General features: G+C 42.1%; 1 protein-coding gene across 1 annotated transcript in view; it reads left to right on the top strand.

Annotated features, from left to right (window-relative positions):
- Positions 1 to 12,290, top strand: part of galnt18b (UDP-N-acetyl-alpha-D-galactosamine:polypeptide N-acetylgalactosaminyltransferase 18b) — a 69,517-nt gene that overhangs the window by 22,159 nt on the left and 35,068 nt on the right. The window contains exons 2-6 of the mRNA XM_053865283.1: positions 3,293 to 3,488; positions 3,786 to 3,952; positions 8,764 to 8,947; positions 9,892 to 10,089; positions 10,595 to 10,709. Of these exons, the coding sequence (XP_053721258.1) occupies positions 3,293 to 3,488; positions 3,786 to 3,952; positions 8,764 to 8,947; positions 9,892 to 10,089; positions 10,595 to 10,709 (860 nt within the window). The remainder of the gene's footprint in view (positions 1 to 3,292; positions 3,489 to 3,785; positions 3,953 to 8,763; positions 8,948 to 9,891; positions 10,090 to 10,594; positions 10,710 to 12,290) is intronic.

The raw sequence follows: 12,290 nt of genomic DNA, 5'->3' as shown, positions 1-12,290 counted from the left end.
ATCCTTAAAGTGATTCCAACTCTCAGAGGAGGCTTGTGCCGGGTGATAAAACTGCTCTAATATGATTGTGTCTCTTTGCTTCTGTTATGAGCCCACCAGCAGTAGTTTTAGCTGCGTGGCCGAGTTGTGAAGTAGAAACAGAAGTTCCGTCTGTATGATGAAAGGAGGACTGGTCTTCTGTGTTTCACTGTGAAACGAGAGACCATTCAATAGAAAGGACGCAGATCTAACCACATGTAAATGTAGGGATTTTTTTCAATTGGTGTCAAATCATTTTCCAGCAACTTTGGGCAGCATAAAATATAGAGAAATTAACCTTCTGCACCCTAAAAATCTGTACACATGTATATGGGGAATGATGGATCATCTGAAAATCCATCTGCAAAGAACAGAATATTTTACCGATTTCCATTTACCTGAAGACTAGGCTTTCAAGGTGGACAACAACACAGACAACTTTCAAACATTACCTGATCTATTTGACTCCCAAAAGCCCTCAAAAAATCAACTTCAGGGAGTCTCATCCGCGGTAAGAGTCTCTCTGGGCTTCATTAATCACCAGCACCAGTAAAGTGAACGGGCCTCAAGGCAGGCTTGGCAAGACTTCCACAACTTTGTCCTTGTTGTAATCACAGAACTGTCTTGTCAAATAACAGGCAGGTGATTCACAAAGTTCAATGTCACTTGAAGGTCAAGTGTAGATTTAGCCCACCTCAGACCTCAACTGTCTCACAGTCTGCTTTTATTTTGTTTTAGCTGGTAAAGTATCGAGTGACAGTTAACTGACCAGCCACTTTTAAGAACTGAGGTTTACTTGCTTTGTTATTGTAAGTGCCAGGAGTAAAACCATGCGAGCATGGAGCACGTACACTGCAAGATGCTGTAGCGTTTACTACCTCACTGTGCACCCCGTAGTAGAATTCAGTGTACTCTGCTTTTCTATGTCGAAAGTGTTCACATGTAACAAACATTTTGTGGCAGACAGTTTCAGTTTTTGCTACAAAACTGAGGCTCAATGTGGGAGCTATTGCATCACTTTGACGCCAGGTCATTGCGAAAATAAGCTGTTGTTAGCATGGCTAGTAGCTCGCTATCGGACTCTGCGCGAGCAATTATTTAATAAATATGTACAAGACTAGAACTGTGTTTACGGGTTGAAAAAAAATATGCTTTATAAATGGAGGAAGGTGACCAATGGCATCATCCTCCGCTTAATCATCTGTGGACTCGGGGTCAAACACATACAGACACATACAGAGTGCTGCCATGTTATTAAACTGAAGCCTGTGTAGTTTGTTTATGACCAAACACTTCAGCAACTAATACATTATATCTCTGTCTGGGTAAACCTGTTGAGAGTGAGGCCAGTTTTGTAGTTCTTTAAGTTCTTTATGGAGCAAAAAACGACCACTTTGGAATTCTAAAACTCTAAAATAATTTCATGAATACACACGTTAAAATTTTAGTGTGCTGTGTTGTTGTTATGGTTAGATTGGATGTCCTTTATTTGTCCCAAAGTGGGAAAATTGAATGTGAATGACAATAAAGACTCAAAGACGCCCAAGACATTAAAGATAGACAACAACCATCAAAGATGTTCACAAAGCATCACCATATATAAAGTCACACAGTGAAGTCACAAACTATCAAACAACACAAGACAATAAAAAATAAATACCCATAATATATAAACAAATATCATGACAAAAATAAATAATAACTGTGAGAAAAAATACAATGATTCCCATCAAAGTTTACTGTTGTAAAATCAGAAAGCACTGGGCAGAAAGGAGCGTCGAAATCGCTCCTTTGTGCAGCGAGGGTGGATCAGCCTGCCACTGTGCCGTCAGGGTGTCCTGGATAGGGTGAGGCAGGTTGGCCATCATGGATGACAGCTTGGCCACAGTCCTCCTGTCTCCCACCTCCTCCACTGGGTCTACAGAGTAACCCAAGAGGAGGTTGTTGTTTGTCCACCATGGTCGGAGACGACACTGCTTCCACTCTGTCATGTTGGTTACAGGCTTGCACAAAGAAACCAAATTTGGGTGTCAAAACAGCATCTAAAACAGCAGAACTACTCTGTCATGGCTCCAGTGTGAGGGAACACACTCTCCTTTGCCAGAAGGCAGCCAGTGTTTTATGGATTGATTCTTGATGATGATGTTCCTGATGTCATTCACCTTTTGAAAACGGAAATTGATCATGTATACTGCAGCTGTGACGAATCAAAGACCTGATTTATTTTCATCACACCGCTGTACATTTTCTTTCCTCTGACTGCCAATATACACGGAGTTGTTATTTTTCATTTTACTCCCTGAAGCAGTAACCCTCATTCACTGTCTCACACCACTGCACTGGAGTCCAGCTGGGTCACCTGGACCGGCTCCAATTCTTTTTCTGAATTCAACCACCACAGCTCTCACCCACCTTGGCAGGACGTCAACTTTTGACATTCATTACCCTCAAATATGCATCACTCCTGTACACCTCTGACATTAGTTACAGCATCTTGGCTTTTTATTGCTATTGTTATTATTCAAGAAATGAAAACATACAAAAATCACATTTTAAGCTAAGTTCTCTCTCTCTTTATTGTTTTGCTCCTCAAAATGTTGTTAAATGACTCACTTGCTGTATGGTAAAGGTTAAATTATAATGAGAAGCTTTTCACTTTTTCGCTCAATGGTTCCAATGTTATGGCTTGTTGTTCGTTGGAATGAGAAGCTTTGTAGTCAGTGAGATTTGTAGTCATGCAGGTGCACATGTTTTTCTCTTGTCCATAAAGCATTTGTGACATTTCAACCTGTTTGGCCTCAGGTAAGCTGCGTGACTGTTAAACACCTCTGCGGAGCATTACAAGCTGCAGGAGGCAGCGCTGAATTTTAACAGGAGTCTCTGAAGATTTTATGGGGTCGGTACATGAACGCAGTCGATCAACACGCTGGAGTACACCGTTTGTCTGACTGCTTGTGCTCATGTGAATGTCTTTCTTCAGTCACAACACCCAAACAGTTGTTAAGAGGGCTTTTGCTGAAGGGAGGCAAGTCTTGTGTAGCCCAAGCAGCAGTTTAGTTCAAATAAAAGTAGAATATGTTAGCTATTTCAATGTTTTATCTATCGTAAAAAGCACTGTTCACAAGGCTTCCGCCTGATGTTGAAGGTCTGTCTATCTTCTGTAGTTTCCCAAACTGGGAAAGATACAACCCTTCAGCATCCTTTGACATCTTCTTTCTTTGTTGTTAACAACCTTTGGTTGACACATGCTGCTGACATTTATCTTTTTCTGCAGAGACACCAGGGAAGGATGACGACAACCAGTTGGAGTCTTCGTTCTCCGAGTCGTCCCTCTTTGCTCACTGGGGCCAGGACTTGAGTCCGGACAATCGACGGGTGGCTTTGAAGATGTTCCAGTACTATGGCTATAACGGCTATCTCAGCGATCGTCTCTCGTTGGACAGACCAATCCCAGACCTCAGGCCAACTGGGTAAGCTACTTGGAGAATACTGAGAGAGAGAGAGTGTGCATGGTTTCTGCCACATATTCAGTAGCGTGATGCTAGTGAATAGCTTAAAAGTTTTCGTCGTGTTATTTGCAGAAAAATCACATCCGATACGTCATAATGACTGAAGTCGGTTGCTCTCGGAATTCAGTGCGGCGGCTCTGCCACAGTTTAAAAAAAATCCAGGCGGAAATCCTGGTGTGGATAGACAAAGTCGTGTTTCGTTGTAGAGCTGCGACAGATTTCTGACGTTGTCCGTGTTGGGATCTCTCTTTTTCTCAGGTGTTCCAACATCTCTTATCCTCTAAACCTCCCTCAAGTGAGCATCGTGTTCATTTTCGTGAACGAAGCCTTGTCCGTCATCCTGCGGTCCATCCACTCCGCCATGAACAGAACACCGTCGCACCTGCTGAAGGAGATCGTTCTTGTGGACGACAACAGCAACAACAGTAAGAAAGCAGTGTTACCTGTTTGAAATGATTCCAGTTTCAATTACAAATTGAAGCGCAATTCTTGTATACCCTCCCCTGTGTGACTCATGGGCCAAACGGAGTCCCATGACTCTGAAATAAAGGGGCTAAGACGGAAATAAAAATAGTCACATTATATCTGTTAATTAGACTTTTTTTTGCTTTTAGAATAGAATAGAAGTTTATATCCATCTCCAAATATTTACAGGGAACTTATTGCACTCTTCGCATAAGCATTAATGGCAGGTTTTTATTTGCGAACAATTTGATGGTACTTACGTATTACGGCCTCACATGAGTTACAAATTCATTTGCCTACTTAAGCGTGCTTCAGAAGCTTGTTGTCATTGTCTTGGAAACACATCCTCGCTCCCATGGTGTCCTATATTGATGTTGGGAAAGTTGCCTTTCGTGTCTTATACTGATGAAAAAGGCATTGCATGTTGGTGCACTGGCAGCACGACATGCGGATAAAAGGACAGAGGTTAGGGTGGGATGGCGCTCCATTCCTTCCACATTTAGTAAAGTGTCAAATTGCTATTTAACGCCTTTACTGTCACTAAGGAGGAGAGCCATAGCAACTGACATACGCTGTGACTTAGTGAAGAGAGCTTCAACATGTCTCATCACGAGTCCCTGTCTCGCTCATTCCCTATGGAAGGAAAATGCTCTTTTAGTCCACTAAAACACCTATGCATAACATTCTAAAAACACCTATGCATAACAAAAGCTTTTTGTGAGTATAGGACGCAAAAGTCCACTTTCCCAACAGCAATGTGTTACGCCATGGAGGAGAGAATGGGCTGGTCGAGGAGATGTACGCACTGAGTGACGTTGCGACCTGCCAGACAGCAGAGCAGAAGGTCACACTGACTGCTTCTCAGACCTCCTTCTCCAGAGGTGCATCGGAAGAGAAGATCTGTTTAACATCAAAAGACTCGCCAGACCACTGATCTTAAAATTCAGCCCAACAAAAATAGTGTCAAGGGCAGAGGTAAAACTTATTTTGGGGAGTTCAGAAGAACATGAACGAATAAATAAAGACTGGAAAACGAGAGGTAAAAAAATCCAAACTTATGTATGTGACTTGTGTTTTTATGGATGGAGAATTTAATGCAGAAATTGATGAGCACAGCATGTTTTGATGCTAACTAGCTACTCTAACTTGACCAACTCAGTAACCATTAAAAATGAATATGTCCAACTCGGGGAAAAATCCATTTCATTCAAGTCAAGCTCCCAGATGCAGAGCCTTCCCCTGCAAAGTCACAGGGTTTCTTCACACGTCTATACGGCGTTGACACTGCTAATGCTTACATCGACATGCACTGGATGAAGAGTCAACAAAGGCAGGCGGAGAGGATTCAATATTTGCTGACAGCGTGTATTTGCTCCTCGCCCTATTAAAGCGATGCTGGAGTGTCAGATCACGGCCGGGTTATTTAAATCAGCCGCGATAAGTAAAATAGTTCAACACACCTCGGCATGTTTTTGACCGTGTCGAACATGAGATGAAGATACGTGTCAGTAGTTTATTGTTATTCTGAATTGATCTGGCAAATTCCTGCCACGACAGCCGTTTGGGAAATTAAGCATGCGCCAAAGCGATATTGGGAACAGACATCTTAACAAAATCAATAACAAAAAGCCACCGACAGCAATTTGAATATAGATTAGTAGTTTGTTATGTTGCTTTGGAAATGAGTTGTAATCGATGAGAAAGATGGACTTGGACGAATCTGAAAGGAGTCTGTTTTGTCAGTCCTCCAACACCTCGGGTTGTTTTTCTTCTTGTGGCATGAACAACATTTCATCTCTTAATTGAGAACCAGGGCGATTCTCCCCTTGAGCTCTCTTCCAGTCACACGCTGACATTTTAGCTAATGGCATTTAACTGTGATGGTCCACGCTCCCCGGCGGATGAGTTTGGTGTTGTCGTTATCACCATAATCGGAGCTAACTGTCATTAGCCTGCTGACCCGTGATGTGGTTAAAGCGCTTAGCACTTAGCCATTATCGGCTTTGCATTAGTCATGTCAGGGCGCGCCTAGCTCGACGTTAGCATGGAGACATGTATTTGTACATAGGAAGAAAAGGTGATATTTGTCTTGAACTGTGATACTATTTGTCATGAAATGTACCATAATGGGATATCATGGGTTTTATGCAGTAAAGGTAGGAAGGATTGTGGCTTTAAAATAATCATATACAGTGGAACATCGGTTTTCGAACGTCTCAGACTTCGAACAAATCGAAGTTCGAACGAAGATTTCGAGATTTTTTTGCTTCTGATTTCAAACAAACGTGCGCTGACCGATCAGCTGACCCACGACACCCTTTGTTATTGTGTACAACGCGGCCTCTGTATGCAGACGTGTCCCGTTAGCTACATTTACTGACTGTTTTTTTCTTCATATTGAGGTGTAAAACCTTTCCTGTCTCCGCACTGGACCGTGGTAGAGTGTCACAGGGGAGGTGCTCGCTCTCCACACACACTCCAGGGTTTGATGTCCTGTTGTGGGCTGGAGCTGGGACAGGGATGAGGCGAGTCTGGGACAGAGCGTTACTTGGTTTATGACTTTGTCACAGCCAAACTGCACAGAAGCGCACATTCAGAGCTGGACACGCACCGGGCACCTCTTCACTTATGGAGAGACGTCACTCACTCGGCAACCCCTCCCACATGCAGCGGCCACACACATAGAGGAACAGCCACCTGCAGCAGACACTCTACATTCACTCCTACAAAAGACTATTTTAAGGCTTGGAACGCATTATTTCTTTTTCCATTAAATGTAATGGGAAAAATCTTTTCAGATTTCGAGCAAATCGCTTCTCAAACCGCCTTCTGGAACGGATTGTGGTCGAGAGCCAAGGTTCCACTGTAGTTTCTAGTTTGTTGACATGAACTATATAAAATCTGTATTACAATGAGACAAATAATAAAGTTGACAATAGTAACTGTCAACTATCAGTAGCTGACTCCTATGAAATACAGTACACGTTGGGAGCCAGCCAGGATTACAGCAGTGTTTATTTCATTTTCTCATCTCAGGAACAAGATTGATCTCAACTTTCGGAGAGCCACATAAGGGGCTGTATGTGAATTAGTCTGGATCATGCGCGTCTCTCACCCATTACGTCGCATGGGGAAGGAAGATGGGTTTTGGCATCAGCATAGGACGCAATAATCCGCTTGTGAACATCAGTATATTACGCCATGAGTGCAAGAATGCCTGGGATGTAACACATTCAGGCGACAAGGTTGCAGCATCAATGGGTTACTAGCAGCATGTTTCAGGCAACAATTTGCTGTTTCAAATGCTCAAGTTGAAAGTTCCCATTCAGATCATTGACTGACCATATTTCTGAATGTTTTTTTAAATGCACATCAACAGGTGATAAATGGAAGAATTCTGCTTCTCCAGTTCGCCATTTTGACTTGCCTCTAGCTTTTGGTCGGTAGAAAGGTCCAGAGCTGGATTCATGCCGTGAAGCTTCTTGCTGAGATACAAGTGAATTTCAAAATATTTGGGACTGGTTTATATAGCCGTCAGCCATAATATTGTTTCTTGTATAAAAGCTGATCTACATTTTTTATTTAAGTTCAGGAAAGCTCATCACTGACTGGACGCTGTATGACAAGGGTGATGTCGTGCAGTTTGTGGGATTTGACAGCAAAGATCTCGCGTTCATTTCAACTTCCTGCAACAGCCCACTGCAGGCCTTTTCCTGTTTGATATCCAACTGTCACTCACTGCAGGTGCCACTTCTAATGACTGTGCAGCAAGGAGGCCGGGGTGAAGCAGGTGATGTTCAACACCATCTTCAGCATCATTAGTGGTCTGAACGTGTTCAGCTCTCTGATGGATCTGAACGTCAACTGGTGTAATTTGGAAGGAGATGAGAGTCAGATATTTTTAACATTTTTTCACAGCCACTGATTTGTGTGACTGAAAAAAGTCTAGTGTAGACACTGATGCAACTTTGAGTTGGATTCCATGCTGACTTACCATCTGCTGTGCTAATGATCTGGGGAGTGATGAGTGCTGCCTCATTTCAATGTTTTGAACCCAAAGAAGTTGAATATGAACTCAGATTCATCTTCTCATTGAAAGTCAATAAATGATGAATATTAGTGTTTCACACTACACGGGTCACTGTTTGATACATGGCCAAATACTGTACAAAACGGATTTAATAGGAATTCAGTGAAAATACATTTCACCTTTATCATTATATGTGTATTTGTGCCATTATATTTTATGGTAAATATAACGTCTAAGCTAGTCCAGGCCTCACAGGATCAGCTGTTAAATCAGCATTAGATGAAAGAATTTACAGTTCCTTTGCTAAATATTTGACATTATGTTGATGGCTAAAATGTATTCTTGTTGTATGTTGCCATCGAATCTGATGTGGCATTTTAAAATTGCTTCCCTGTGACCTCCCAGTCCTGCTGCGTCTCACTTGTCACACAGTATATTTCTGTGGTAATATTGGAGCTGAATCGTGAATGAAACAATAAGAACTTTCTTTGGCTCTTATCCCCGTGAGTTCCTCCAGCTTTGCTGTAAGACAATATTGCAATATTTTATTATGAGTGTTCTCAAACTGCCTTTCCGCCGTGAGCGTGATAATCCTAATGCTTTTGCCATTTCCCCCACAAAATCTTCCGTGCTGAAGGAGGACACTTTAGTGTCATGTGGGTGGAAGCGAGACCATAAGCCGCTCAATTACCTCTGCAGTTTAATGGCTGATCTCTTTAAAATATCTCACTTGTTTTGCAGATGAGCTGAAGGAGAAGCTGCAGGACTTTGTGTCTGAAATGAACAGCAAACGTCCTGGATTCATCAAAGTGGTGCGGCACAGCAAGCAGGAGGGACTGATCCGTTCCAGGGTGAGCGGATGGAGAGCTGCCACCGCTCCAGTTGTTGCCTTGTTTGATGCCCACGTTGAGTTTAACGTTGGCTGGTGAGTCACACCCGATGAGAGCTGCACGGGGTTAGAACAGATCATCACACCAGCACTCGAGTCATAGCTGTGTGGGCTTGCTGAAAGAAATTACTGTTGGAAACCAAATCATGGGATGTGGTGTGGTGTGCGCACTGGTGTCAGTGGCTTTGTGGATTCATTAGTGCGCTCATTATTCCACGCATACCCGTGTCATCACCAACAATACGGAAGTTACTACTCCCTCTGTGACTGCTCGCGTCCCACATGTCCGTCATGGGATTTGAAACAGCATCCTGATGTGAATTTGTCAGCCTGATGTTCAGTCCCCCTCAAGCAAGCCTGTGACTCATATATCATTTTATTTCCGATGAAATAAAATGTAATATTTACAGGGCTGATATTGCCGTCTTCTGCTTATGTCTTCACTTGAATTGATGAGATATTAGAAGAATAAGGATGTTAAATAAAGCCAGTACACCAAAGTGTACCAGTACTCACAAAATCTGAATCTGAATCAGCTTTTTTGCCTTGGCAGTGAGGATCCCAACAACTAGAAAATTGCTTTTTTAATGTCTTGAAAATACAAATATTAATATTAATATTAATAATTATATTAATTATTAATAAGACATTAAAAAAGCTTAAAACCACCACATGACTGTTAATGTTTTATTGGGTTTCCAGCACTTGTAACCACATGCATCATTCAAATATTTAAAATAAATAAAAGAGCATGTTGGTGCAAGTACAGTGGTGAACATTTAGAACAAAAAAAATGTTTATTTGTTGCAACGGACAGATTCTTTCAAAGGATCCAATAGATGAGTCCAGGCCTGGTTTGGCCTGGTTGGACCTGAAGTCGCTCCAGTGACTCGGATCCGATCATCCCTTCTACTGGTTATGCATTTGAGACATGGTTCCATGGCTAAAAACAATGACATAATGTCTTTCCTCTCTGACAGGGCTGAACCCATCCTCCAGAGAATTCAAGAAGATAGAACCAGGATCATCTCCCCTTCATTTGACAACATCAACTATGACACGTTTGAGATTGAAGAGTATCCACTCTCAGCCCAGGGCTTCGACTGGGAACTGTGGTGCCGTTACCTCAACCCACCGAAGACCTGGTGGCACAGAAACAACAAGACCGCTCCGATACAGTAAGCAGTGGTGAAAAATCTACTTTTTAAAATTTGTTAGTTATGTATCACTAGTAGTAGTGTACCCGAAGTACTGTATGTGTCTGAGGTTAGAATTTTCAACTACACAGTATGCTTAAATATGAGCCACGGCCATAACATTTAAGAAGAAGCTGTTGGATTAGAAAAGTCGGATTAAGTTCTGAAAGTGGGGCCCATCATCGTAACTGTAATGGTAAACTGGCACTGGAGCAGCTGCAGCCGAGACCAACTGTGGTGGCAGAGCTCCGGAAACACTTGGAATACAAACAGAGAAACAGCGCGTTTTAATGTAAAAAAAAATGCCTGTAATTTCGTCTGTGTGCTGTCACGAAGAGCAATATCTTGACGGCAAAAATCATGTTTGCTCCTAAAAATACATCTACAGTACATACATTTGCTGCATCATTATTTACTATTGTGTGAAAAAAGTAGAGTCTTATAGTCCAGATATGATGGTGACGACAGATCTCCTGAAATCCCGCAGGAGCCCTGCCTTGATTGGCTGCTTCGTGGTAGACAGGCTGTACTTTGAAGAGATTGGACTGTTGGACGAGGGGATGGAGGTGTACGGGGGAGAGAACGTGGAGCTGGGCATCAGGGTGAGTAATGGCGTCATTCCCCAGGGCCAGGGGCCATTCTTCATCCAGGTAATATGTGGCAAATTAACTATGCAAATGAGTCTTTATGGTTGTTGGAGGTCACTGAGGCTTTTTAACTTCCTCTTTTCAAAACCAAGACTTTGTGAAAATGTGTGTGAGGGCTGTGCATTTGAAGCCTGTGTGGAGAAGATTTTACGCTGCAGGGATTTCTGCTGTGGATGTCCTTCATGTTGCCTCTTATGGTGGATTTCCAAATGGAACCTAAAGGTAAATGAGCTCTTAGTGGCGGCTTTTATTTTAGAGAGGGGCATGAATGACTTTGGCGGTAACCATGGTAATCAAAGACACAGGATGTCTTTAGTCCCCATAGGGACTCTCTTCCCACACAGCTGTACTTACCAGTGGGGTTCCTCAGGGTTCTATTTTAGGTCCCATTTTGCAATATGGGATTTTGAAAGTGTTGCATGTCCTGATGGTATCACCGCTGCGATGGCACAAAACACCTTTGACGTCATCTTCACAAACACCTCAGTTAAAGATGATATCAAAGTCAAGCCCATGCTCACACATGCTGACGGCTAACTGCACTGGATATGTGTTTTGTCCTGACTTATTAATAACCTCTAAAGCCCATCTGGGCGTGCCCTTGAATTCAGTGTAGAAATGCTGACCCCTACAAGCCGGTCACGACCCTCAGGTGGGCCCTTGCTATTTGTCCCTAAGTCAAGACTTCACTCATCTGGGCTCCTCAACTGTGGAACAGTCTGCCAGAGGACACGTTTTTTTTTTTTCCAAGTTGTGTTCTGTCTGCGAGCAAAATATGAGGTTGTGTTATTGTGTGAGTGGTTAGTGGTTTGAGTTAGACATCAAATCTTGGTGAAGGAAACTGGAATCACTGCTGAATGAGATTGGTTATCATGGAAAGCAGCATTTTGACAAGGGTGGATGTTCAAGACTGGTTAAGGAGGAGGATATTAACTGATTGGAAACACTGAAAGCAGAATAATAGAGGGGTTGACTTTTCATCCTCCATTTTTTTTTACATTTTATCAAGGTCTGGCTGGTCATGTGGTTTACAAGTTCTATTTGCTGGTTTTGACGGTGATCTGTCAAGCACCGTTGGACATGTACTGTAGCACCTGAATATTTGGAATGGAATCTATTTTGAGATGAAATATTGACACCAGAAATGTTGCAACCAATATGTTTACCTGAAAAAGAAAAACATCAGGTTCGCTTAAGAAATGTATTCATAAAACATGTTTAAAAAAAGAAAAGAAAAGAAAGAGAATATGATGAAAACAAACAGATATTCCAGCTACATACAGCGATGTTAAAATATCTGGCCAATGTATACAGATAAATATGTTTAAAATATTGTATATATATGCAAACGTACTACAAATGTAGTAGTAGTAGTGATAGTAGCAGTAGTACAAGTAGTAGTAGTAATAAGAATAATAATGATATACATTGCTACACATGAAAATCTATTGTAGGTATTATATATTGTATACATTCATATGATGTTTATTGGTAATGACAGATATTCTTTGAATCCATCACACAGATCTTTCAAGG

The sequence above is a fragment of the Synchiropus splendidus genome, chromosome 5 (genome assembly GCF_027744825.2).
Source record: "Synchiropus splendidus isolate RoL2022-P1 chromosome 5, RoL_Sspl_1.0, whole genome shotgun sequence".
NCBI lineage: Eukaryota > Metazoa > Chordata > Actinopteri > Syngnathiformes > Callionymidae > Synchiropus > Synchiropus splendidus.
This window is presented reverse-complemented; position numbering and strand designations above follow the sequence as displayed.